Genomic DNA, 27521 nt, shown 5'->3' on the forward strand with positions numbered 1-27521 from the left:
CATCCAGCTAGGCAGACCAACTCCAATACAAACAACTGACTGAGCTCTCGTGCGCGCGCGCTCTCTCTCTTTCCTCTCTCTTTCTCCACGCCCCTATCTTTCATCCAAGTCCTCCTATAGGTTCGGTACAGAGGTAACAGAAAGACAGTCGGCTTTATAAACATCCACTTTGTTCACTCTGCCTCTCTGCTTGTTCCATTTCTTTGGTTTATCCTCGTTCTCCTCAGCACGCACCAAGATGCCCAGCAAGAGAAAGAAGAACAAGCGTCGTATGAGAAGGGTGGTAAGTGGTGGCATGCGCACGTCAGGCGTTTATTCTTAAATTAAGTATAGAGTATTATGGGATTTCTTTGTTCAATTCACTGTAAAATAATGGTCTGCAAAAACATGGATTTAAATGTAAAATACGCCTTTTTGCCTCTGTGAAAAAATGAATGAAGCGAGTGCTTAAATTGTAAAACAAATTTCGTTTACATTTTCTTTCCTTTTTTGCACATTATTTTATTTTTGTTATACTTAAGTCAGTTTGGTGATTGTTTGGCAGATTTCCACTTTGTCGTTGCTTCTCTCAGACGCTCCGTAACCCGTGCGTAAAATCTGGCAACGACAAAAGACCGTACCAAAAAGGTACCAAAACTGGACCTAAATAAATAACATATAAATTTCACACATATTTTTAATTTTGACGAGCATGCTTCTGGTTTCTATATTAGAAGAAAGAGACAGAGAAATTGTTGATTTTGTGCTCAGCTCCTGTGCGCAATGGATGTTCTCGGTGCGCTCTGTTAAGGTTACGGATAGAGATTAAACGTTTATGCACATCTTGAATTTCTTATCATAAAATGCGATAAGTTCCATTTTCTAGTATTTTTTAAATATACTACGAAATGACCACTTGCCTGTTTTTCATGTTCTGGACCAAAAATACAGTAAGCCACACAATGCAGTGCAGTACACAGTGTACTTCAATACAGTGCTGCTCTTTGTAATTCAGTATGATGAATTCGCTTTGCCAGTTGTACGCTAATTCAGCCGAATGACTGGAGACATGTAACTTTTCAACATTCAGTGCCCAGAGGAAAAGGGGTGTGACAGAAAAGGTGTGTGTGTGTGTGTGTGTGTTGGAGGGGTGGGTGTGGAGGGAGATCAATGACGCCATACTCCATAACCCAATACTGTTCTTTAGCATATGTTTAATCATTAACAATGTATATTAATAAAAAAAACAACAACTAAAAAATAAAAGCATGCACTGATACACTGTTGAAGCCCAGTCATCCAGCTCTGGTAAGCCTTTTCAGTGCAGACTTCTTCTGGCATCCTTCCTCATTGCCTCTGCCCCTAACCCCCACCAAACTTAAGCTTCTGGCTGGCTGACCAGTGCATGACTCTGAACACCACACATCTGTATTTGGTAATGTGTTGACTGAAGGAATGTCTTGCCCCACTTTAGCCAGAGTGGACTCTGTCTCTCTCATTCTTCCACAGTCTGGCAGTGACAGATGAAAATGACCCTTAAAGTCATTCACAATTCAATTTTATCATTGCTTTACCTCAGAGGTATCAGAGCACAGGAAGCGAACGTGTTTTTGGAACTTTCAGACATATAGCTGAATGATACTCAGGTCACATATGCCTTTGTATGTGTGCATATGTGTGTCAGTTTCACAAAGACTGAGAAATATGGTTAAAACTTTTTATCATTGGAAACAATGTATTACTTTGTCATAGGGATGTTTACAGGTGATTTATGGGCAAAAATCAGAAGTTGTTTTGATTGTGTCTAGCTAGATACTCAGAGATATATGCGCTTTCATACACATGAGCTTTTGGCTTACAGCATGGGTGCAGCACTGCGAATACCTTACTGGCCTTCAGCCTAACAAAAGCATTTTCAGGGAGTGATTGTAACCTGATTATAACCTGATTATGATGTGATTAGCCCCACTGTCTGGCCCGCGGGGCACCCATCAGTGCTGCTGACTCGCACGGTTTCCGTTCCCGCTTCACCAAACCTGTCAGGACCGGTCTGATTCAACTAATTAGCTCCCATTATCTAACTAGCTTTGCTGTGTCTACTCCCAGTTTCCCCCTCCCTCTAGTGGTCTGTACTACTAAAACCTCCATCAAAGCCTGAGGGGGTTTTGTCCAAAGCTAAAAAATATGTTGGACATGGCTGGTATGGCATGCCTGGTATTCCTGGGTGCTAAAGTGACAATAACATCAGTATCTGAACACGATAAAGCCTCAAGAACATCTATACCTCATACACTGTCATTTGCCTTTCTTTGTATTTCACTTTTATCTTTTATTATCTTGTTTTACATACTGAACATGTCTTTGAAGCCATTATAAATGAAGTGTCACTTTTGTTTTGCTTGGAAAGGCAAATGTTCGCAAACTTTGTATTTTCCAATAATCACTTTTTTGAGAGAAAATATCAGTTCATGTTATCATGAGCCAACTACATGTCAGGGTTAAGATAACTGTATGCCCAAAAACTTAAATAATGCCTCTCATACTACTATCAGAACGGTAATCAGATGTTATTGTGTCTTTCCTGCCCTGCAGCAAGCCCAGAGAAGAGCACTTGAAGAACAACATGCTGCCAATCCGCCGGTGAAAGCCAGCCGGGGGATTGCAGTGAGTGCACCCCCTGCAGGAACCACAAAAAAAGCGGCTAAAGCTCCACCTCCAGCTCCTGCTCCTGCTCCAGAAAAGATCTCACGGTCCATTCCTGCTGCTGTTCCTACTGTAGAAACTCCCAAACTAGAACCAAAAGCAGAACCTGTTGCAAAGCCCATTCCAGATGAAGTACAGGCACCAGAGTCTGAGGTTGTGTTGTTGGAGCAGACTCCAGTGACAGCTGAGATTGAAATCCCAACACCTGTCACTGTAGAAGCACGAGCTGTTGAGACTCCATCAGTGAAGCCCTCTACAGTTGAAGCTAATGTAGTGCAAGAGCCTGAACCCAAGATTCCTGAAACAGAACCAATAACTGAGGTAAGAAACAGATATCGCAGCCATAAGTCTCCCATGTGCCTCTGTATGCAGAAATCTAAACTTAAATCATGTCTACAAATATTTCCAACATTTCGCATGCCAGAGTCAACAGTTCTAATGTTTCACCCGGCATGGGGATCACTGCCTCCGCTACTGCAGCTATCCCACCTTAGGGAAAGATTGATCGTTTGTCTTTTCTGGTTTTAACGTCAGACATTATACATTAAGCTTCAGTCACAAAGCCCTCGAGACCCTCTGGCAACTTTGGGTGAAATTTGTGTTTAACGACCTGGAAAGTGATTTCTGGAGGTTGCTAATTCTAAAACTTTTACTATAAAGGTGAATGGGTTGTGTTGTACTTTTTAGTTTCACTACTGCTTGGTGAGTAGTTTACAAACAAGTGATCGTTTTCCATGCACACTGCTAGTAGCTTTGACAATCTGCTAGGGACTAAAACAATCTTGGTCGAGCACCATATACCTCTTTGCCATTGCCAGCAACCATTTGCCAACTGGTTGCAGAACACACAGATTTCCCTACAGGCCAGCAGTTGTCTGGGAGCTGCTGACCAATCTCTAGGCCTGAGTGAATGGGGCTTTAGCAATCAGCAACTGTCAACATCTTCTACAAGCCTGTAAGTTGCAGTAAGAATCAAATTTACCAGTGTGCACGTTTCATCAGAAATATAGTTCTATGGACATATGAGTGAATGAGGTCCACTCATAGGTGAATGAATGCTTCCTTTAAATGAATGTCACTGGGATCAAAATTACATATTGTTTGTATGAGATTATATGGAAACAGGCTGTTTTTGTAGATGGTTTCTCTCTATTTCTCTGATGTTGCCAGGTCAAATAGTATTTGCTGTGTTTGGGGCCTTATGGGAAAAGGGAGCTGGAATTGTTGGAGGTAGTGAAGCGAAGGGAACAACATGTTCTATTTAGCAAAAAGGTGGAAAGTAGGAGAGAGACTGAAACACTGGGAACAACTTTTTAAATGGCCATTATCACCTACACTAAAACAAAATAGTGACTCTGAGCATGCATGTTTTTTGTTGTTGTTGTTTTTTGAACAGGCTTATTTGTTATCACAGATATTGAGTTTGTTATCAGTTACTTGTTTTTGGTTACTATCGTGTTGTGAGAAAATCTTTAAAACGTTACATCGTGTGCATTCGTTTTATCTTTGCCATCACATAATGTGGTTTTGAGTCCGAGAAGATTGTGGATACAATTAAAAAGCTTACAGTATATGGATGGCTGTTGTCAGTTAATTTTAAATAGTTGCAATTTTTTCTGCAGTTTTCCTCTATGCAGTAATGTTTTCTCAACATTGTTTCTAGCTCATCTATAATTTACTATTTGCAGTTTTAAATTGTAAGTTGAGCTTTGTGCCTTGTAGCCATCTTGCACATATTTTGTGAACAGGATGTTCTGTTTTAGTCAGTAAATTGCACATGCATGCAAATCTGTGCGGCTTCTCTTCCAGCAACTGAGCAAAAACCTTTTCCCCAGTATTAACTGGGCTAGATTTCAGCCCTACTCTACCCTAGTTAGATAAGCAGTTTTAAAAAAATGTCTGGATAGATAACAACCAATGGTGTACATGTATATGCTCACATGTGTGCCTAGCCTAAAATAAGAGGAGAGAGGCAGTGCTACAGTATTTATAGCATGGCCTTTTGTTAAGACTTCACTCAGAGTTACACTGTTTCCCAGTTTTCCAGTGGGTCCATCTTATTCACTTCACTTGTGCCATTCAGTTAGGAGTTCTATTTGTAAACCCTCTATGGGTTATGCCCACTGAACCTTACAGGCAGCATACAGACATCTCTACAGAATGACTGCCTGCCATTGTGTAGTTATACTGTAGTGCTGTGGTCATTTCCACTGTCTCAGGACTTTGCTTCCATTCACCATGCCAGATTCAGGTCAGATAACAAAAACTGGACATTTATGCAAAATTTTAAATGTATCATCATTGACTGTCATTCTAATAATGTAATATTTAATGTCTATATTATGAACTTTTTTACATTTTGAGACAATTTGCAAGTTATTCTGTTGAGATTTATCAACGTTTGTTCGCAGACAACTTTTTCACTTGCACTGTTAAAACTATGACTTTTATCTGTAACATCACAAGTCCACAGATGGTGACAGTTGGTCAGCTGACTGACCAAGAGGTTCAATGGGGCTTTAACTCAGGTGCCCCTTGGGCCCAAGAGGCGCCCCACCACCTCTGGATGTGGCTGCAGAAAGTATAAACTCACAGCGGATTCTACAGACTGACTGAGTGCATTTACATTTTTGTGGCCTGAAGCAACAGTCAGTGCAACTCACCCTCTGTGTAGGCTGAACATTTTGTACCTGGTTCCTCTCCTATGTTCTTCCACTCCTCTCCTGTCCAATCTGCTACCCCTCTTTTCCTCATAAATCTGCTCTGCCTCTACACTTTCTAGCCTCTCACCACTTTCTTTATGACTATTTCTCATCCTCTTCTGCCTTTTCTATTCTCCTTCTCATTTTCTTTCCTTTCCTTTCTGCATGCTGCTTCTCCTCACTTCTGTTAGTATTCTGTGTCAGCTTGATCCCTTATGAACTCGTGTGATTTGAACCTTTACATGTTCCATGTCTAATTGATTCTTTGCTGGGTGGGCTGAGAGCTGGAGAATACTGAATATTTAATTCAATGCTGGGAGGAAATTTGTCTGTTTGAAGTGTGTCTGTATATGTGTGTAGTTTGACCTTTAAAATGAAGAAAATATTGTACATACAAATATCCCATCCCCTGTAAATGGACCTATTATGCTCAATTCTAACTTCATGTTTTCGTTCCATCACTAGTGATGTTTTGCATAGTTCACAGTTCCAAAAAATAAAAATTATCTGTTATGAATCATTTCTAATTGATTTAGAAAGACTGTTGAATTTGATCTTTGTGCAAATCCATTTAGTACTTGCTGTTTTGTTGCTGGAAGAAATTGTTCGGCATGTATAGACACTGTGCAACCACTGCTTTCTTTCCTCAGAGGCTAGGTTGATAATCTATCAGAGTTAAATAAAAAATTGTTAAAGTTACTGTGTTCAAAATCTCACAACTAGATGTCAGTAAAATGGAGACTGAAGTCATCTGAATTCTGTTTTCTTACCTCTCCCAGTTCAAATGCATAATCCTAGCTATGGTAGCCACTGTAGGACAAACAACTCTGGCAGTAGATCATCTGTAGTGAGCATAGGCTGTCAGTTCCCTGTTTACCTCTGCTGGTGCCTATGTCTGTTTACTGTGGAGGAGGCAGTAAAAGGAGTCCGATATGACTTGAAGCTCACTCCTCTCTGATGATAATTATTCTGAGGTGAGTTAGCATGAACATGAACTTCTCTGTTCGTTAGCATTGCTGTATTTGCCACTGTTAGTGGAATTTTGTTTGAAGTGGATCTATGATTGTTGGACTTGTTGTTGGACATTACTTGGATAATATTGGTCTACAACCAGCTGCTGTTGTTGTTTACCTGGCTTATTGACAGACAGTAGGGTCACACATCTAATCTGCTGACAATAAGTAATTATAATATCTGCACACATAAAAATGCACATTTTTGAGCGTTTGAGTGCTGGCCAGTTCAGGAGATGAGGCTTGAGATGAGAAAGAAGTCTGACATTTTATGCAGGTCATCTTGTCGCTTCTTTGGTGGAGGGGACCCCTTCTAAAGAGGTAAAAGATAGGTACGATTCTTCATATCTTGAGTCTGAAGATAGAAATATGAATTAAAATTTGCCTTGAAGGTGCACAAACCAATACGAGTTCTTTTTCTCCTCTGTCTTTAGCGTACGACATATGTGGCCAGTCTCTAGCCACATATATAAATTAGAAGGAAACACGATGTCCATTTCGGGCGGGGCAACATGGCGACCTCCAAAAACCGGTGCCAGTTCCCTTGTATTTTCAATAGATACATTCAGAATTCATGAGCATGCATCTGTTTCTTTAAGGACATAATTATACACTTAGCAATGTATAATGTACAAAATTATTTTTTAATGAAATAAAAAAAATTTTAAAGTTAAAGAAATGACAGTACCTGGAGGATGGAGAAAAACGTGGAGGTAGTAAGATATCTTTGAATGTTATCAGGTTGTCGTGTGTCACTCAATGTCCAAATAGATCAGTTTGAGTGATTCTGGACAAAAAAAACACTCATATTGCTGATTAGCAGCCTGCAGTAGACTTTGCCCTATATTGAAGAAGAACTGGCACAAGACAGACTAAATAATTGAGTCAGACTATGAAGATTTAAAATATTTATACGCCGCTCTCTGTGATTGTCACTATAGCTCAACACACTTGGTTGCACAGTTGGTGTGCCACTGGCCATTGGCAGCATGGCTGCAAGATGGAAAAATATGGATGAATTCTATCACTATGTGAGCTGTTTGGTGAATCATTGTCTGGAAAATAACCGCGCCTATGAGTAATATAACAATATTGTGATGTGAATAATAAATGGTTGCAAATCAGTGTAAACTGCAAGACATTTATTGTATTTTGGTAAACATGTAATCATTCAAACACATTTCAGTATTAAAAATATCTGATTGTTTTTCCAGTGGCAACATGTTCACAGTATGTAGTTTATAATAAAAAGATGGAACCAAACATTTTTAATATTTAAAATTTTAGTAGTTTTGTATTGAAAGGATTTGAGGGAGAACACAGATTTCATGATGTGAATGTGTTTTCTGTTACAGGATTATACAGAGGGAAGCAAAAAGAGGGAATAACTGTTTTTCATGGCATTGGGTTGTAATACCCCTGTAATTGCCCAGCTACAGCTATGCTCACACAAAGTGTAAGGGGAGTGCGTATGTTTGTGTTTGTGTTTGTTTAGAAAGCCAGTCCAAATTCCACTTCTAATTTTGGTAAATATTTCCATTTTTGGGTACAGAAAAGACTCGAGCTGCAGTTTATCCTCAGGCCCATCACAGCTACAGATCTGCCACATGAACCGTTTTATAGAAGATTATTTGGCTCTGGGCACATTTTTAGTACTGCTGCATATGGGTGTGTGCCCCTCCCAAAGCTCAACCTTTAAAAAGTCAATACTGGCTCCAGTGCAACAAGAGGCACATATTTTTAACTGCCTGATATACTTGTTAACGTATCCCAGAGTGCCTTTTTTCAGGTTATGTTCTTTTTTTCCATCTACACTCTGTTTTGTTGGATGAAGCATGTGTATTTTCATGTGAATAAACTCTTTAACCTCTTGTGCTCATAGGTCACACCCTCATCTGAAGCTTCAGTGGTTGCTGCCTCTGAAACTGAGGTAAATCAAATGTGTATTTTTATTCACATACACCCTCTTTTGTCTCCATTTAAACCAAACACTAGTGTGTTGTATCTTTAGGCTAAGCCAGAAGCAGACTAATCATGTAACAGTTGAACAAAAGCTGAACTTGATGATTTACAAGTGAGCTAGACTTTGATTTTTGAGTTGCTTATGTAGATACTATAGAACATTTTTCTTCAGTGGGAGCTAAAAGAATTGGCACATCATGGAAATGGAATTCTTAGGTTAAAGGTCCCCCTGGAGGCATTTTTCACACAAACATGCTCTGTCAACTTTTAATAGACAAATAAAGCACACTGGTTTTGTTAATTAGTTGCAAAAATTTATAGTTTAAAAAGTAAAATGCATAGATTAAATACAAAGTTTACATTTTACAGACACATAGATCTGTGTATGTGCTGGTTTTGCTGACTCCTAAACAGTTGCAGAAATGATGGCATGCATAAAAACAGTCTGACACACAGTTTCCACTCATATTTTACAAGTTCATAGCAGCAGTCACTGAACAAGAAACAATTCTTTCAACAGAAAGGTGTTGAAAACTCCTGTGACTTAAGCCTCACATCGAATAAATAGCAGCTACGCTTTTTCCTTCAGGACAATTTCCTCTTATGCAAGCACTCAGATCACAATCTGGCTCAAGAACAAAAGTTTTCAGAGAAAAGAATCATATTTTTCTTTACAGTTTCATTGATCTGCAAACAGCTTAATATACGAACGATATAAATGAACTGAGAAATGAGACAATGGGAATCAAAACAACCCAAGATTACAGTTATTCGGGCTTTTTATATATCATACACACTGCAGTTGTAACTATTCATTTGAACTGCAGGAGTAAACATTATGATAAATGTGATAGATTTAACCTTTAACCGTGTTCTGATTAATTCAGTTGTCAGTCATTCATAATGAAAGTTGGCTGTTAAGTGTCCTTTTCTTGGTTCCTTTCCAGATTCACACAGTTGATTCTGCGATCATAAAAACTGAGACGCAGGAGGTAAAACATGTCTTGACATTAAAATTGCATCATCATAACGACAAAAATGATGGTATATTTTAAGTAAATGTACTTTTGTTCTGTATGAACTGTACTCTTTAAACTGACAAAAAAAAAAAACCAAGAGTCACTGTTTCTTCTCTCCGGTGTCGTGTTTTATGTTTTTTAATGTGCTCTGTGTTGATTTTGCACATGGAGACAGAGGATAAATGTGAGAGACCGGAAGAAGCTGAGGCCCTGGCAGAGAAAGGTGCTGTGACTGAGGTCGAAGTGGAGGTGGCTGCCACAGAAGATATTGCCGTACCAGAGCCTGTGACACGAGCCTCTGAAAAAACAGTGGGAGATGCAGTTAGCGGTGGCCAAGTTTCTGCTGAAGGAGAGCCTCCTCTGGGCAAGGTGGTTACAGAGACTGTTGCTGAATCAGTGGTGGAGGTTGTCACAGATGTACCTGAGAGCGAACGAGTGACTGAAGCGGCTGTCAGTCCTACAACCCCAGCTGCTGAAGATGGTAAAGAGGTGTTGGCGGAGGAGAATGCACCTGAAGTCCCTTCTGAGACTGCTATAAAAACAGAGGTGACACCTGATGAAAATACTTTCTTCTTCTCTTTTTGTGTTTTTAGTCTTTACAAGAATACATTGACTTTTTCACATTTTGCAGCCATCTTCTGTTTGTATAGCATGTGTCCTATATATTAATGAAAGGTTTGTCATAAGCAGAACAAACGATCACAAGGGTAAGGTTTTTTTTTTTCCAAAATTTAATAGCAAAGACTAAAGATACACTCTGTCCTGTTTGTTTTTTTGTTTGTTTACATCAGCACACTCCTGTTGATTCTGTGGAGGCGGCTGCAGTGAGTATTTTTCCCTCTCTGTCGATAAAAAAGTAAAGTAGAAATTCCCTTATTACTTGTGTTTTAGATTATTTGGCAGCTTTTGCATGGAAAAAAAAGTACAATCTCCATATATGACATAGCAATGACATCAGCACCTGTGTTTCACAAGGTACCTGACACCAGCCCTGAGGCTACAGCACAAGAGGCTAAACCCAAAGAGGTAAAAAGATTTTAAATGTAATCCTCAATACAGAAATGTACTGCTCATATGCTAAAAACCATTATTTTAATTATTTTACAAGAACAGTTTTCTCTCTTATCTTGTTCTCCTTTGACATTCAGGATGCTGTGGCAATGCTGATTGATGCCACAGCAGTTGATGAGTTTGTTGTGACAGAATCCGTCTCGGCAGTAGAAGTTGCCACTGAGTCTGCTGCTGTCCAGCAGGTGACAGCTAAGCAAACAGGAATTTACCAGTGTACATATGAACCGTTCAGAAAATCACTGAAGGCTGATCAGGTCAAATAAATTAACTGAAATTAAAGGAGGCTTACAAGTGACTGACACAAGAAGGAAAGGCAAACATTTATAGACTAATCCTGGGTGTTATTTATGGTAAAGAAGGTGGGGATATGTTTCTCCATCATATGAAGCAATCTCATTGCTGGAGTGCAGTTTAAATGTATCTTGTAGTAAATATTTAAATGCTTATGTACTGTAGTAGTATTATTATAGCGTGATGCTAAATTAAGTGTAGTTCCAGGTAATGAAATTAGATTTTCAGACTGTGGACATTTAGGGTCCGATTTAAGTCTTTCTTGAAATCGTATCTACACACTTGAGACTACAGAATTAAACAAATAAGGAATAAGAACATAAAAATATATGGTTAAAATGATACATTAAATTATAATACAAGGATTTTTTTTTTTTAAAAAACGTTAAAATTATTCTGGGTTTTTTTGTTAATTATTATGAGCAGTTGCTCAAAAACCTGCAGTATAATGTTCATGATAAAGACAGAAAAACTGCCGTTGTTCCTGTTGTTACATTTGAACACCATGTCACAAGGATGCTTTCTTCCTTTATTTAAAATTGTGCCCAGTTGGAGTGTATTGAACTTGAGTTTTAAATTATTTGGGTAGCTGGTTCCATCCTGATGCATTATTTTCATTGTAAGTAATTTTTCTCTTTTAGTCTGTTCAATGGAATGGGCAGGAGGATTTTACTGTGTTTCATTCAGAAGCTCAATTTGTTTAGCCATCTAACATACCCTTCTTCTGTGGCATTTAGGAAATCTTACCCGTGAATGACACTTTGAGTGCCCAAACAGACTCTGTGGATGTGACAACTTCTGAGTTTGAACCTGCTGCTGCACCTGCAGAACACACGGTAATTATACTTTCTTAACATTCACATACTGTAGCTTTGTATGGAACGCTGTCTTCTTAAGCATATATTTTGGGAACTTCCCTTAGTTTTTCTCTCTCTCTTCCTTTACAGGATGCCGCAGAGTCAAAATGTCTGGACAGGCAGTCAGAAGCGTCAAAGTCAGAAATCCGTGATGTGGAATGTCAGATGGAAATCTCTGTGGAGTCTGTGCAGCTCAGTTCAGTGGTAATACTTTTTTTTTTTAAGGAGCATTGTAAATTTACTGAGTAGAATTAAAGTTAAAAATGAGACATTTCCAGTATGGCTTTTCTAAGGTATTCAGAGATGAGCGATAGCTTAATGTTATTAGTTGTTAGTTGACATTGTCTTGTCAATACTATCAACAGGAGATGCCAGTGGAGACGGCGCTGAATGCACACATTGTTCCAGAGGTCTCTATCGAGGGCTAGAGCCACATCACAGAGATCAGAAGATCTATTTTTATTTGTAAGTCTCTCAAAGTACATCATTAACCTGGACTCTTATTATTTCTTTTTATTTTATTTTTTACTTTCTGATCTTCAAATGACTCAGTGTCTCTTTCAGAGTCCCCATTTTTTCTTTTGGAGGACTCGAAGCTTGCAGGGAGACAACCAGCTGACCTTTTCATTTTTTAAGGCTTAAGACCGGACTGCCAGGAAATCGAAGAGACATCCACACTTTGAAGTGCCTTTTCCTGCCCTGGTTTCTGTTATAACATCAAACCAGATGTCAACATGCAAAAAATGTCTGCATTCAAGGGAGCAGAAGAATAAAACATATTGTGGCTCCTTTTATACAGCATTTACCCCCAAAACCACGTACAATGATTTTGTTTTAGCAGTGGAAGCAGAAGTGCCGCAGCGGTGATAATTCTCTCAAATCATACTGGACAGGCTCTGATATTTGTCAGCACGTCTCCATCTCTGTAGAACATCTGCTTCCACACATGCATGTAAATACTGTAGCATTTAAGAATGCACCTCCAGTTTTTCCTTAGGCCCATTTTCAAAACGTGTTGTTTTTTGTTACTTGTTTCAAAATCACTGACTTACTGCTTAGTAGTATTTTTCCACCATATGTGATATATACATACAGCTTTTTCTCTGTCCTTGAACTGTCTCTGTCTCAAGTAAGGGCCAGCACTAAGGTTAGTGTGATGCTAAAACTACATCCTGAAGTTTTAGGTTTACTGGCCACTGGCAGATTTTGAGTGGATGAGGTCAGTTTCTGATTCTTTTTTTTTCTTTTCACCTTTTCCTATTTGCAATTCATCGTATTTAGACAACATGATGTGCTACAGTTTCATGTTGAAGTCTGTGTTCTGGAGGAGAAATGTAATTGGGTTGCTGTTGGGCTGCTGATGGGCATACCTAAACTTTGAAATAAAGCTGTACCTGATTGGGATGTCTGCATTTTACTTTATTATCAGAGAATCAGTCAGTGCTGGACTGACAAGAACTTCAATTTTAAAATCTTCCAAAAACGAAACGTCTGTATAGGGTTTTATTTTGTGACTGTTAAAGAACTTTATGCCTGTTTTCTCCAGAAAATTATTAGTAAAACTCTTTTTTTTTTTTTTTTTTTTTTAATCTCTTGAGAGTGCAGCTGAAAAAGACAAATAATAGAGGGACTAAAGCTTCAGAAATTGCATTTGGGCCAGAAGATGTGAAAGAATATTTGCAATAAATAGCATGAAGTCTGCAAGCTACTTCAACCTGAGCTGCACGTCTTTGAACATGGCAACAGTAACTCAACAGTAACTCAAATAAGAACAGGAAACAGGTTACAGTCACCAAAACTGGATAGCAGAAGATTGGAAAAAACACTTCCTGGTTTGCTGAATCTCAATTTCTGCTGCAACATGTAAAATCTGGCATAAACAATGGATCCATCGTGCCTGGATCCCTTCTTCTATCTTCTGTTGTTGGCTTCTTCCAACCGGATAAAATCCTGGCTTCAGTTAAATATCTTTCACTTGTGTTTCCTGGAGCTCCATCCTGGATGCATGCCCAGGCCTAATTAAAGTTACTTATGAGCTTTTCCTAATTTAGAAGACTATTTGGTTCTGAATGTGAAGGCTCCGCTTACCCCACCAAAAAAGAAAGAAAACAACCAAATATTTGCCTCAGGTCAAAATGATTTTAATTTTTTTGTTTTTGCAATGAAATCTACATTCATATTAGTAGGATGTAATTTGGTACAGCACACTGCCGATGCGATGTGTAGTTTTGTTTTTGTTTTTTTGCCATCAACACTCTTTATACTGTTATGTCATATTGTGGATGAGAGACTCAAGTAAACTTCAAGCATCAAAATAACTTTTACCTCTTTTCATTTTGCTGGCCCCCTTGTTTGAATGGTAACAAAATTTCAAAATGGAAAACAGAAGCAAAAATTTGAAAAGTTGTTTTAAGAGAAAAAAAAAAAAAAAGGCAAATGAATGGACAACTGATAAGCACATAACAATTGAGAGGATATATATATTTGTAAAAGCACATTCGTATTGATATTTGATACTTTGGAATGACAGTAACAAAGAGGCTCACTGTGATCAAATAACCACTTTCCCCATTTCAACTCATCACATTCCACTTATATATATATATTAGGTCAATTTGTGCCATTAATATGCACGAATACATGTTACCAACCCCTCCTCCCTCCCTCTCCCCCCCCAAAAATAGTAATAAATAAGAAAACAGGTGATTTGATTGGTCCATGAGGTAAAATGTGAAATACAAAGAAAGAAAGAAAAAAAAAAAAATGGAAAACAAGGTAAAATGAGTTGGAAAGAGTCGTGAACCAACAATAATAACAAAGTGCGGGACAGGCTGAGAATTAAATTAAGAAGAAAAATGTGGTTGCAGACAAGAAAGCATTTTATCCAACAAGGTTTCTTTATGTTCCACACACCCACACACAACCATTCACACAACCAGCCATGAAGCTAAAAAAAAACAAAAAAAAAAACAGCTCTCTTAACCACCTGATGGATAGTACTTTCATATTTACACTGAAGTGATGATTAATCGACAAACAGACACAGACACAGAATGGACCCCCCAAAAAAAACAAGAAAACACAGAGCAACTAGGTTAAATCACCATTTTCTCTTTTTCGATCCTTTAGTTACTCCTCTTGCAAAAAACAAAACTAAATGCTGGAGGTGGGCGAAGTTTAAAGAGACAGAGAGGGCTTAATGACAGTTACGATGGAGATCCCTTCTCCATTTCTGCTACAAGAAAAAGAGCACTTCATCCAAAAAAAAAGAAAAAGAAGAAAAGCTGCTGCCCATGTGGACTACCCTGGTTTAAAAAAAAAAAAATCAAACATACTACCTCAAGTTGTTTAGAGGTCTGGTGTAGGAGAGCATGCAGTTAGCTACATGGTGTAGCTTGAGTGGGAGGGATTAAAAGAGCACTTCAAAAACAACAGACTGCCCACTTGAGTTTATAGCATGATTTAACATCAATCTCAGGAGTGTGTGCAGCAAAATAAATTAGAATGGTACAAGCAGCACTAGTAGTGTTCAGCAGGCAATTGTCTGGAGAACAAACTCCAAAGAAGCCTTCACCCCTGAAGGTGCAGCAGTACAGGTAATACAGGTCATTTTCAATAGATCTTATGTTTAAAAATCCTGGGGAGATTTAAATCCTACTTCTGCATTACTGCAGGATCTTTATAAAAAAAATCCAATCCCTGCTACAGCAAGTATGATTCAGCAGCAGCATTGGCTCTTTTGAGGCAACTAAACATAAAAACTTATTTTTCAGGACAACATTTTGCAAACGTTCATGTTGGCTGACATGCTAGCTATTTTACAGCCACACTCAGTTCAGGTTTGCCACTCAGCTAAGGACCGGTTGTTTGCACAAGTGTCGAGCACAAATGAATTAACTATTCAGCTACAGCTAATGTATTAGTGTTGGGGTGTTTTATCTGAATATCACTATCATGATAGTCGTCTTGATAATTTTAGTCCTTGTATTATCTGATTTTGTTCCCACTTTGTCTTCTCAGTGATTGTTGTTTAATCCTTCCTCCTGATGTTTGCAGCACCACTCAGGCAGTCATGCAGGTAGGCAGTGAGTTTAAGACCGATCACAATGTTTATTTAACTGGCTGTTTATAGACCAGCAAGGAAACTTTCATTACAGCCAGACATGAGGCAAAAGGTCTTTTTTTTTGATCGAAGAAACAGAAGAAAGTAAAGGAGGGGGGAGGGAATGGAAGAGAGGACACCTCTCAGAGGCTTTTTGCCCCTAAGGCCCAATGTGGGCTCAGTCCTGTCCAATCTGGCCCAGTCTCCTGTTTTGTTAGGCCAAATCCAGTCCGGCCTGGTCCGGTCTGGTCTGGTCTAGCTGGAATCCAGGCCAGGATTTTAGAAGAGTGCTTTGGATCCCTGGTTCTCAAACTCTGACCAGGCGTCGTTCAGTTCCATAAAGATCATCTTCGCATACTGTTCGTAAGGCTGGCCCGTTGCCTGAAGAGAATTCAAAGGTTTGGAGTTTAATACTGAATTAAAAACAGAAAAACAAGAGCATTCATACTGAAAGAAGACCGTAAACTCATACTCGAGATTCATCTCATTTCCTGTTGTTTCACAAACAGAGGAGCTGCACCTTTTTTTAAGTTTTAAAGCACTTTCACAGTATTTGATACTGTACCTTATCAGGATGGACAACCAGCACAGCCTTCCTGTAGTATTTCTTCACCTGGTCAGCTGACACCAGGTCTGCCATGCCCACAGGCTTCCAGCGCGTTTCACCCTCCCACAACACTGTGTGTAGAGTTGACAGCAGTGCTCGGATGTTTCGCTCCTTCCCTTCGATCCAGTCCAAGATCTACAGCATGATAACAAAACAAATCTTTACTACTTGGAGGCTACTGTATGAGTGAGCTGATGAAAGCAGAGTTTAACCTGCCAAAAGGCATCCTAGCTGTACCCAATCTTATTGTTGTTTAGTAAAATCACCTGCTACATGTGTGACGCAGTATGCAAAAACGTGGCCAAGCCCAAAATGTTCATTAACTCAGAGATGTCCAATTCTGACCATTCTTTGAATCACTCTTTTTTAATAACAATGCAAACAGATTTTGTAATAAAAAAAACAAAAGACAACTCTACCACGTTTCCAAGAAATCAGTTGATTGCTCACAGTACACACCGCATTATTAGCACAGGCTAAAGATGGAAAAGTCACCAGTAAGGGGACAATTTTCACTGGGTGCCCAGGCATGTTGAATGATGATTTGGAGAAAAGTAGTGCACTGCTGTTTGCAGTTCATAAACAGATATTGCATATAGATGGGATGACATTGCAAACACTGGAAAATCTGGTTGTTTTTGACATTATCATTGCTTGACTCTTTTTTTCTATGAAACCGAGATTCTTGGTCGTCATCCTTGGCTGGCTTTTTGTGTCAGTGGACAATGGTGACTCTTTTCACAAGGATTAGATTTTTCTCCAGGGCCACACACTGTGTGTTTGTAAGTGTCCAACATGCCCTTCACATATTCTGCCACAAGTCTCTTAGCTCATCCTCCCATCATCTCCTGTTAGCCCACCACTACTGCCTAAAAAGTGACTTTCATTGTTGTCTGCAGACATGAAACAGATGAAACATAATAAATCATATTTAACAGCTGAAAATTTCAAGCCATTTCTAAAGATCTGCCAATTTTTTGCTGCCTTTAGACAAGTCTCTATCATTTTTGTTGATGTTATAAAAGCTTAATTAGTTGGTTACTGTTTCCAATTTTATGCATTCATTTATTTTTTAATAATTTAATTCTATTATATTTGAATGTTTTTGTAAATGCATTTATTCACTTCTAATTTTTGCTTTCCTTTTTACTGTAACCATGTTTTTAGCACATTTACCTTTTAACTCTTATGGTTGCAGTCATGGTTATGTGAGTTTTAGATTTTATTTATATCTTAATGCACTTCTGTTTTTAAATGTGGCATATAAATAAAAGTGACTTCACATATGTGTTCAGTTTGCTACCTACCTGTAATTTGAGAGGATCCATGTCTTTTGTGATCTCCTGTCTCCTCATTTCAGCAATGGTCCTTGGTCCCTTCTTGTCAGGTTTAGAAGCAAAACCCTGAGTTGAGAGCAGATCCCCGAAATCATCCTCCTTTACCTTTGGCTTGGGCCCTGAGTGTCAGCAGCACAGATAAAACGAAATTATTTATGATATGGAAATTTTATGGGCATTTATTAGGGTTAGTCATAAAATGAGAAGCCTTTTATGAGAAGACCAGGGAAATATAAAATAATAACTGAAAATCAGCAAAGTAATGAACATAAATATTCCAAATTCCATCTTTTTAGTTTCCAACCTCTGTTTTAAGCTGCTGATGGTCTCCCCTGCTTACTGCTAATTACATACAGTGCAAGGCAAAATTCTGGACAAACTAACTGAATCAATCGGTTTTCTACTCATTTTTAATTTTCTAAATTATAAAAACTTAATTTAACTTTGTAATATCACCGCTATTGTTTTGTTCAAAATAGATAACTAGTATTGTAATCATGTCTCTCTTACCAAATCCAGGCCCACGAACTCCTCTCTCTTCTCTCCCACCGATCACACTGGAGAAGTTAAGGTTGTAGTTGGGTTTAGAGGACTGGGTTCCTGCAGGCTGAGAAGCTGAAGACCCTTTGGGGCCAGATCCAGATATCCAAGGTTTGTTCTGGGCTGAGGTGGGTCTTGAAGACTGCCATGGCTGAGCTTGAGGCTTAGCAGAGGAAGAAGAGGAAGAAGGACCCTTTGTGCTGAAGGATGGCCCAGAAAGATTACTGCTGGAGGAACCTATAGGAAAAAGATGGAGATGAGATAAATGTAAAGGCTTATAAGATTGACAGTCTTCCTCTTTTATGGAAATAACTCCTCAGCTTACCTGAGCTCCTACCTGGCAAGTTGGAGCTCAGGTTTCCTAGGTCAGCAAAAGGATCAAAGGTCTGAGACTTGGCCTTTGACATGGATGGCATACCAGAAGCTAAAATGATCAAAATATACAAGTCAACACTTTTATCTGGTTTCAATTTTGATTTTGGCTTTAAATCTCAAAATTTTTCAGTCACCAAAAGATCTGTAAGAAAGGTTTCTCCTACCTGTGTTGGTATAACTTGGTTTACTGGCAGTGGTGCTCATGCCAGCAGTGGTTCCTTTTGCCCAGCTGTCCCACCCACCCAGCAGGTCTGGTTGGCTGGCTGATGATGTCATTTTAGGGGTATCATTTACAAGCTTATCTGTAATAACACAAACATCCTAAGTGTCAACAATGGACTCTTTCCAGTGTAAATACAAAATGTTACCAGAAGAAAGAATATGAAATCCAGCTGGACGTCAAGGAACTGATGTACTTACTGAGGTTGAAGAGGCTGGTGTTGGAAGCAGGAGTGGCATTGCTGTGAGCTGAACCAAATCCACTGGTTGCTGAACTATCAGAACCCAACAAGTCTCCAAACAGGTCTGGTCCAGAGGCTTGTCGAGATGAACCAACGCTGGAGCCAACACCAGAACCCGACCCCATCCCAAACGGATCAAAAAGATCCCCCATGGCTGCAACACAGGCAAAGTGACAGGAAATATTTATTAAGTGCAACCCAAGAAATCTCAGAATAATGCAGTAAGCATGTGTGAAGCCTCAGCTTTTACGTTTTTGGTCTGGTGTGGCTCCACTGGCTGGCCCACTGAAGAACAAGTCTTCCTGCACTGCTCCAGTCTGACCAGCAGGAGGTGCAAATAAGTCATTGAGGAGGTCGCTGTTGCTAGAAGCAGCTTTCATTCCTCCCTGATCTCCGTGTTGTGGAGCAGAGGACGAAGTTGAGGACATGGTTGGAGGTTGAGGGTCACAGTTCAACCCCAAGAGGTCAGCTGTGTCTTCAGGAGGAGCCTCCTGTGTTGCAGGAGAAGCCGTCTGAGAGGAGACAAGGAAACCAAGAAAATAAAGAAATGCATGGATGCAAGAAATAAAGAATTTTGGTAGTAATTAACAGTGTGATAAACGGGGTAATAGTTTATTGATAAAATAATACAAGCCAGCCAAAGATTTTCTGCACCTGAAAGTCAGAATCAAACAGCGGCTCGCTGTGGTCACGTGACATTGGCTCTCCACTGGTGGCAGAGTAAGAATAGGACTCTCCTTCTGACTGATCACTCAGATCCTCCTGGTCATTCATATATCCTCCTTCTTGACTGTCTGAGGCATCCTGAGCGCTACGTACATCTATAATCACAGGAAGCTAGTCAGTGAGATTTTCCAGAGAGAAAGGTTTGTAAGAAAATGCTACACGGATGAATAGAATTACACATTACAGATTAACAGAACAGAATATGACAGTACATTACCTTCCCAGTCTAGGGTCTGGAAAAAGTTGCTGGAATTAGTATCATTGCTCATCGGAGACTCTGGTTCTGTTGCACTGGAGCTGTCTGGGGTTTGAGCTGGCTGGGCCGACTCTGAGTCATAAAACGCTGAAGAACCTGGCTGACGAGGCAACTCGGGCTTACCTGCAGTGATAAAGGATCCAAGTTTATTTCATCTGTAGAAGCAAACTTAGAAGAACTTAAAAGCACCTTAAAGCCACGTAAGAAGTAAAACATCTAATATACAAATAAAATAAACAGATGACAACACTTTTTACCAATGCTTCTCCACTACTAAACTAACATTCAGGCCAAGTAAAGCCATGTACCAAATTTGCTGAGGATCTCTTGCTGCTCATCACGAGAGGAGAAAAGGATCTTGGGGTTGAGGCCTTTGGTTTGAAAGCCCTCCCATGGAGGAGTCTTGGTGCTGGGCCTGTCCCTGGGTTCAACCTCAATGTCCAAGTTGACCTGGAACAAGTCTGGGTACTTCTCCTGGATGTCACAGGCATCCAAATCATACCTGAAAAACAACAAGCAGATAAAAAAGAAATAATGAAGAAAGTATAGTTTAAATTACTTGTTACAAGCAGTGCAGCTGTAAAAGTTTAACAATGAAGACCACATTCAGCTGTTAATAAATAATAAGAAAATATAACCTGCAGCAGTATGTTATGGATCAAGACAACATACGTACTTGGCAAACTTGACAGTCGTTGCATTTCTTGGTACAAAGCCTGTGTGGAACTGGATCTGGAACATTTTCATGGACGCCATCTGAAAGACAATTACAAATGCTCTGAAAAGTGCATTTCTTCATATTCATTGCCACCTCGAGGCTTTAAGCAAGGGTGTCTGTATTTATACCTTTGCCTGCAGACGTCCTCCCAGCGTAGATCTTGCATGATAGATCACCACCAGCACGTCTCCTTGAACGGTAACATTGAGAGGAATCTCCGCTTTCCCATCTTCCATCTTAAAATCCCTGAAACATGAGATTGTGAGAGGAAAAGAGTAATATACATGTTAGATTGTTAAAATAAAGGGAAACTTGTCAGGCCATCCTTGTACAAACCAAAAAAAAAAACAAACTTACTGCATCCTGTCATACTCCTGTGATGTGGTGAGCACCCTCTCGTCCCCAACGTAGACTTCGCAGAATGGCCGGCACCCATTACGCTGCTTGTTGAACAGTGGCACTGGTGTCATGATGATGGAGCGAATAACTACAGGCTTGCTGTGAGGGATGATGGGCTCCTCTGCCATCATGTCACACATATACTCTATATACCTGCAAAATTGAGATCATGTAGTATTTGATACATGACCTACTAAGGATGACCAACACACACCAGTCCTCTTTTCTACACATTTTAACTTGAATATTTTTCAATACCTCTTGTGTGAAGGTGCTATGCCTGGTGGACAGCGTTTCATTGAGAACATGTAGACTGCTGCCTCAGCAGTGGTGAAAAGGCGGCAAAAACACAGGAAGGAGCAAACTGCCACTGCTGATGCTGCTCTGCCATCCTGCACACAGAAAGGGTACACATTAAATTTATGACAGGTGACACTCCATTCAATTTGACACCATGTACTCCTCTCTACAAGCGCAGGCTCAAAGGACTGACTTACTTACCAGACAGTGTACCACACAGATGTTCCTCTGGTCCTGTTTGAGCCATAGATGCATGTTCTTACATACGCTGTAGAGACTGCGGAGGTTAGGGGCACGACGCAGCTGCCAATTACACTCTGAAACCTGCGCGCGCACAAATAATGCAAATTACTGAAATAGTGACGTAACAAGGACACATGCTTCAACAATAGCTACTGTTGTGGCAATAATAAGCTTATGCATGACAAAAGCACAGAGAAACACTACTATACCTGTGATCATTGAGAGTAAACAAAGTATAACACAAAGCTATAATTTAGCCTTGGTTTAAGTTATTTCCCACACCAACACAACCTTGTATCACAAAGTGCATACCCTGTTGTGGAATCGAGAAGGCCTGTATGATCGTTTGGAGAGGTTGTACACAGCGTAGTGGCCAGCATGACGTGAATCGAGGAACAGACGGACATCCTCAATGTTGTTCTTTATCGCAGACTCCACCCCTTCTGCTGGGAAAGACATGACTGCACGCGCACACACACGTTCATTACAGGCATGTATGAATCGGGTAACCAGTGATGCTATGCTTGTTCTGTAATATTAAATTACTTGACAATCAAATAATAGTCACTGAATGCTAAAGTGTTCGGGCACTTTACCTACCTGCAATTCTGGAGGTGATGTAAGAAATATCCAGGTCCCCTTTGGCATAGCTGTAACAGAAATGACAAGTGCCGTTATAAAAGCAGTATGTAAACAAAGTTAGAAGCATAAATGATACATTTAAGAAAATAGAGGAAATTAAACTGGTGATTAATGTCTGGGAGACTGGAAAAAAAAATCCAACGGATGCAAGCTGGACAAAAACTTTTCAACTCTGGTTTTGAATCTCAGATGTTGAAATATTATTAACTGAAAATATTAATCTCTGCCAGAGCAGCCATTCAGTACAAAGTTTTAAACAGTTCTGATGAATATTGCCTCAATAATTATGCAAAATCGATTAAGACAGTCCCCAGTTTATCCTTCCGCTGAGTCTTTATTATAGCACAAGCATTTGGCAGATGCTTGTTGTCAGCATTCATTACGGCAACTTTCATTACTACAAATAGTGAGTATTAAGTAATACTGGCAGTAAAAACTTATGTAGTTAGGTTTCATTGGATCTTACTGCACATGCAATCATACTGGAACAATGACAACAGGTAAAAGAACACAGCCTGATTTCTACTGCACAGTTTAGGACAGACAAACAAACCATAGCTCAGTTTCTTTGCTTAGCCCATCTATGATGATTAAATTCATCTGTATTAATCAGTATTAGGATAAATAGATGATGCAAATTAAGACATATAAGTGAAAATGATATTAGGTAAGTAGTGGAACCATAATAAAACTTCCAACATTCAGTCAAACAGTCACTCATACTTGTATACCACAGCCTACATATAAAGTTGCGATTGCAATTATACATTTGCAACCCATGCCGAAGCTACTTTAATTAAAACAATATGGACATTCTGAGTTAAGGTAAACCCTAAAAGGAAAAAGACAGCCAAAAAACAAAAGCAATAGCAAAACATGCAACTGAATGACAACTTAATTAAATGTGATGATTCAGATAGCAGATAAAACGGGTTTGAAAAGAGAAATGTAATAAAAAGGTGAAACAGATGAAAACAGTCAAATGTAAATTAAATAGCCTTTTTGATTTTTGAGCTGAAGTTAAATTAAAAGTAATACTGGATATCATGGGATTCTCCATGTAGATCATAAAAGCACAGCTGAGTCAAGCTACACCAAAACTCCAGTGTCAAAACGACAGCTTCCTGCAGTCATGTGACTTTGCATTTGTTCTCCAGCAAATATGCAGTTGTATTGGATGGTTTTCTTTACCTTCCTTGTAACTGTCATTTCTTCATTACATTTCAGTAAATGGAATATTTCAAGCTGGATGCTTCTTTTGGCCTACTTTTGTATGGATTCATTATCTTCAGTTCCAGACATAGTTACTCAGCAAGTCCATAGTTAAGTGTTGTCACATGGTTTGAAGAATCAGAGACGAAGGCTCAGGCTTAACAAGTCATTTAAGCTCTATATTGTTTGTTTAATTACTGCTTAATGTTAAGTCCATGACATCAGTTTTATACAGATATGTAAAAATTAAATTATTTTTAACATGTGAATTTTTTTATGGATATGTTAGTGGAGTTATAAGATAAAAGTTATCTAAAAGTAAGAAATCAATTGAACTAAATGAGCTATCACACTTGATTTGACAAAAATAACAAGCAAAAATCAAAAGGTTGTTGTTGTTTCCCTCAGACAGAAAAGAAAAATGCATATTTTTTAAACTTTATAGCAAGAAATATGATTGCTATATTAAGGGCCATTTAATTGAAGTTAATGAGTACTTTACCCTTTTAATCGAAGGCCATCACTGCTATGCTACCAATTCTAGTTATCTTTAAACAAAGTTCTCATAAAATGAGTTTACATTTGCAGAAAATAGTTTCCTGGAAAACTCACGGACAGTGAGTCTGCCCTACTGTGTCATTCGCTGATATAATTTTCCAGTTATTTCACCAATATATATGGGAATTTGTCCATTCACATCATGCTCTGCATTCACTCAGTTGAATTACTGAATGTGTGATGTTAGGATCAGAAAGCTAGGATGGTGGGCACTGAGCAACAGAAGATGTGCAACATTTCTTTCCTACTAAATCAAGCACACACTACAGAACACAGAGTAACGCATGGACTGACGCATTCCGCTGACCCATATTTACCTTGGGTTGCTAGGAGATGGACACATAGTGGGACCATGAGGGTTTGAGACAGAGGAAGAAAAAACAAACAAAAACAAAACAAAAAAACAAAACAAAATCATCAAAAAAAGTCAATGGCAAAACCAAATGAGACGGCAAATCTTTAAAGATGCGGATAATGGGACTATGAAAGGAACACTTTGCTGTTTAATCTTTCTATACCTTCAGCAATCATTACCATTTTCACTGGCCAGTGCAGCCAAGTGTAGCAGCCCAGAAAATCCAGTGACTTGCTTGTATAGCAATGGTCAATAAAGGGAGGACAGATGAACTGTGTGTCATTTCCTGGGACCTTACACATGAAATCTGAGTGTAGAACCACATTTTTGACCAGCAGACAACAAAATGTTCCTTTTAAAGGTAAATCTGGGATCAGGGTATGAGTGAGAATGAGACATACGCAGACAACTGCTTTCACATTAGGCCTTTGCAACTATGATGAAACATGATAACAGATGATGACATGACTGAGAAACAGTATTGCTTAAAAATGGTTGCCATTTGCTGGATGTCTGAATTAAAAATTTGTTATAGGACCAAAAGTGCATCCTTTCATTACGGGAAATTCAAATTTGTCAGTGCCAAAGTAAATACCGTAGTGGAACTATTTTAAGTTATAATAACCAATGTCAAATGTGAAAAGTTTAACTGAAATGTATGTTAACTCCCAAAATAAAAAATACATACATAATGATGAAGATTAACTGAAAGACATATGACAAAAGTGCAAAATAAATAAATGTAGCAATAATACTCCCGATAACGAGAGGCTTCTTACCTAGCTACTGACTGGATGACCTTGGAGGAAGTATCCTTTATGTTTGTCAAAAAGCGTTCTGTTCCTCCCTTTAAGATATCAAACAGGCCACTGCCAGACTGATCGGGGTCATATACACCTATAAGAAATGGTGAGGAAAAGAAGAATATGGTAAATATAATGACTTTAGAGCGATGCCTGAGATTAAGCACTTACAATCGGTTTGGCTGGTGAAAGCACACCCAGCACCTATTAGCTGCAAGAGGAATGACACTTGTGACAAATGATCATGCACATATAAATACTTAATTACATTCTGGGCTTCATCAAAAGGGCTCAAAAGGAAGCGTTTTACCAATTAATATTTCAGATAAAATCAGTTTATTTTAGCTGCAATGCAGCTGCCTGATGCCGAGGTGCAACAACAGGCAGTTGGAGCCACTCCTCACAGGAAAGAGCAAACATATTCTGCCTTTCGACAGATGGTTGACAGGCAGTGCAGAAATCCTCTTAGTGAGTGGACAGGAGACAGCTTGCAGGTCTGTGTGTGTGTCTGTGTGCGTACAAGTCTGTGTGGATATTTATGTGAAAAATAAGCCTATTATGCTCACTGAGATAAACAGACAGACACAAATATAATTTTCCCAACGAGCACTTAGAGCTTATGCTATAAATAATCTAAATCTTCTTCCAAAAAAAACAACACATAAATTAGTTATTTTTATATCCTTCATGATTTACTTCATTTAAATGAGACGTTATTGTATGGTGGGACAGTCACACTGTTGCATACTAATGCATGGTCTCTATATGTAATGTTTATTTTTTTCCTAAGGTGCATTTGAATCAAATTATCTTTTGCAACAGATTCACATACAAAAAAACAAAAAAACAACTTGAAATCTGAGCACACCACTATCAGCCGTGATATAAACATTGCTAATTATACTACACAAGAGGCTCTTAGCAGGTTAAGGCTAATGATACATCAAAATTAGTGTGTTACAGATTGAAAAAAATATTGTTGAGAAACATTTATAGTGACTGTCTGACTCATTATGCCAGGAACCTGAACAGATATTGTAACAAGTAAGAGGATTTGTTCTACCATTAAAAATAGCTGGTTTCCTGACAGTACATCATACTGGGCCCTTGTTCAGACAAAGAGGAACCCTTTACTGATCTCACAGGACTTTGTATATGCAAGACCTGGCATGTGTATGAAATGTGTCAACAGCTGGATGGTGACTAACATACCAGCTTACCGTGTTTATTGCGTGACTTTCAGGGATACGGTTGAGAAATTAAATGTCATGTTCAATCACAGCTCAATGATAAACTTTATAGGAAAGATGTGGATTTAGCAGTTTCTAATGGTACCTGCCCACAGGGGCATTTTTCAACAAAAGGAGTCACGCATTTTCTCACCAATAGACATTTGACTGGTGTTCTACCAAACAGCGACTGACAGGTGCTCTCTCTTTCTCTCAGCCTTCTACAATCAGGCCTGAGACCTGAGTACATTTGTGCTAGGGCTGTTTGTGCAGGGATTTTAAACAGAAACCAATAAACTGGCTTGCCTGTGAACGTCTATCCGAAAAACAAACCAGCCAGAGTTGTTTTTTAAACAAATTTTTAAAAAAAGGACTTATAGAAACCCCGCAGGTGCTCAATCTGTGTTTGTTTTAAAATCAGCAACAGGTAGTTTAGAGGATTGCCTAGATGTTGACGTATGTAGGTCATTACTGATTTGCATTATGTGGTACAGAACTCAACTTTAAGTAAATGAGCAGTAGGCAGTTTCTCGAAACATAATGCAACTCTACTAAAATGCACTGCACAGCTGGTTATACAGATCATGAATATGAAATGTGCAAATAAAGATGTTGTGACATTTCCATTTAGGAAAGAATGAAATATCAATAATATAAAAATATCGATAATAGTGTTTTCAAGAACTTCAGTATTAGTCTCCTATACTTTATTTGTTTCAGGTGTTAACACTAAACAAAATAAAAACACAAACTAACAAACACTGACCCAAAACCCTGTCATACAACAACAACAACAAGAAAATAAATGTAAAAAACAATTTACCTGCATTGTTATGGCTGTTGTGGATCTGCATTGATGGCTGTGCTCCATTGTTGCCAAAACCTCCGTTCTGCTCCAGCAGCTGCAGACATTCATATCCATCATACACTGGACGCCAACAGTAATACGTACTTAACATTGCAACGAGCAGGTCAACAATATTTTAAAAAGTTATGATGAAAGAAAGATGTTCTGTGACCTGGACTGTCTGTGTTTAAAAAAAAAATACCCACAATGGCTA

The 27521-nt window shown here is 38.9% G+C and overlaps 2 protein-coding genes across 5 annotated transcripts in view; one reads left to right on the top strand and one right to left on the bottom strand.

Moving 5' to 3' along the window:
- Positions 1 to 13001, top strand: LOC146562886 (uncharacterized). 3 transcript variants are annotated; one of them, XM_085295125.1, is made up of 13 exons: positions 1 to 133; positions 228 to 283; positions 2572 to 3003; positions 8280 to 8327; positions 9307 to 9351; positions 9550 to 9924; positions 10170 to 10202; positions 10354 to 10404; positions 10527 to 10631; positions 11478 to 11576; positions 11688 to 11801; positions 11963 to 12062; positions 12162 to 13001. In XM_085295125.1, the coding sequence occupies exons 2-12, from the start codon at positions 239 to 241 to the stop codon at positions 12023 to 12025; spliced, it is 1410 nt and encodes a 469-aa protein (XP_085151251.1). In that variant the 5' UTR covers positions 1 to 133; positions 228 to 238; the 3' UTR covers positions 12026 to 12062; positions 12162 to 13001. The 3 variants fall into 3 exon arrangements, with proteins under 3 accessions (XP_085151251.1, XP_085151250.1, XP_085151252.1); XM_085295124.1 differs by having other exon boundaries at positions 12 to 283; XM_085295126.1 differs by lacking the exon at positions 10527 to 10631 and having other exon boundaries at positions 12 to 283.
- Positions 12162 to 27521, bottom strand: part of gak (cyclin G associated kinase) — a 27946-nt gene continuing 12586 nt past the window's right edge. The window contains exons 10-29 of one of the 2 annotated variants that reach the window (XM_085295123.1): positions 27284 to 27362; positions 25208 to 25325; positions 22262 to 22311; positions 21974 to 22122; positions 21620 to 21742; positions 21377 to 21510; positions 21077 to 21271; positions 20848 to 20965; positions 20678 to 20757; positions 20310 to 20503; positions 19963 to 20124; positions 19674 to 19840; positions 19270 to 19531; positions 18979 to 19173; positions 18723 to 18860; positions 18521 to 18607; positions 18154 to 18420; positions 17614 to 17762; positions 16265 to 16441; positions 12162 to 16080 (exon numbers count right to left, since the gene is read on the bottom strand). In XM_085295123.1, the coding sequence (XP_085151249.1) occupies positions 15979 to 16080; positions 16265 to 16441; positions 17614 to 17762; positions 18154 to 18420; positions 18521 to 18607; positions 18723 to 18860; positions 18979 to 19173; positions 19270 to 19531; positions 19674 to 19840; positions 19963 to 20124; positions 20310 to 20503; positions 20678 to 20757; positions 20848 to 20965; positions 21077 to 21271; positions 21377 to 21510; positions 21620 to 21742; positions 21974 to 22122; positions 22262 to 22311; positions 25208 to 25325; positions 27284 to 27362 (2946 nt within the window). In that variant the 3' untranslated portion in view covers positions 12162 to 15978. Of the gene's footprint in view, positions 16081 to 16264; positions 16442 to 17613; positions 17763 to 18153; positions 18421 to 18508; positions 18608 to 18722; positions 18861 to 18978; positions 19174 to 19269; positions 19532 to 19673; positions 19841 to 19962; positions 20125 to 20309; positions 20504 to 20677; positions 20758 to 20847; positions 20966 to 21076; positions 21272 to 21376; positions 21511 to 21619; positions 21743 to 21973; positions 22123 to 22261; positions 22312 to 25207; positions 25326 to 27283; positions 27363 to 27521 lie in introns of both variants that reach the window. The other variant, XM_085295122.1, reaches the window with a different exon arrangement.

Source organism: Mchenga conophoros, linkage group LG12 (assembly GCF_057382185.1).
Source record: "Mchenga conophoros isolate Kocher_MC1m ecotype Shallow Benthic linkage group LG12, M_conophoros_male_GT1.1, whole genome shotgun sequence".
NCBI lineage: Eukaryota > Metazoa > Chordata > Actinopteri > Cichliformes > Cichlidae > Mchenga > Mchenga conophoros.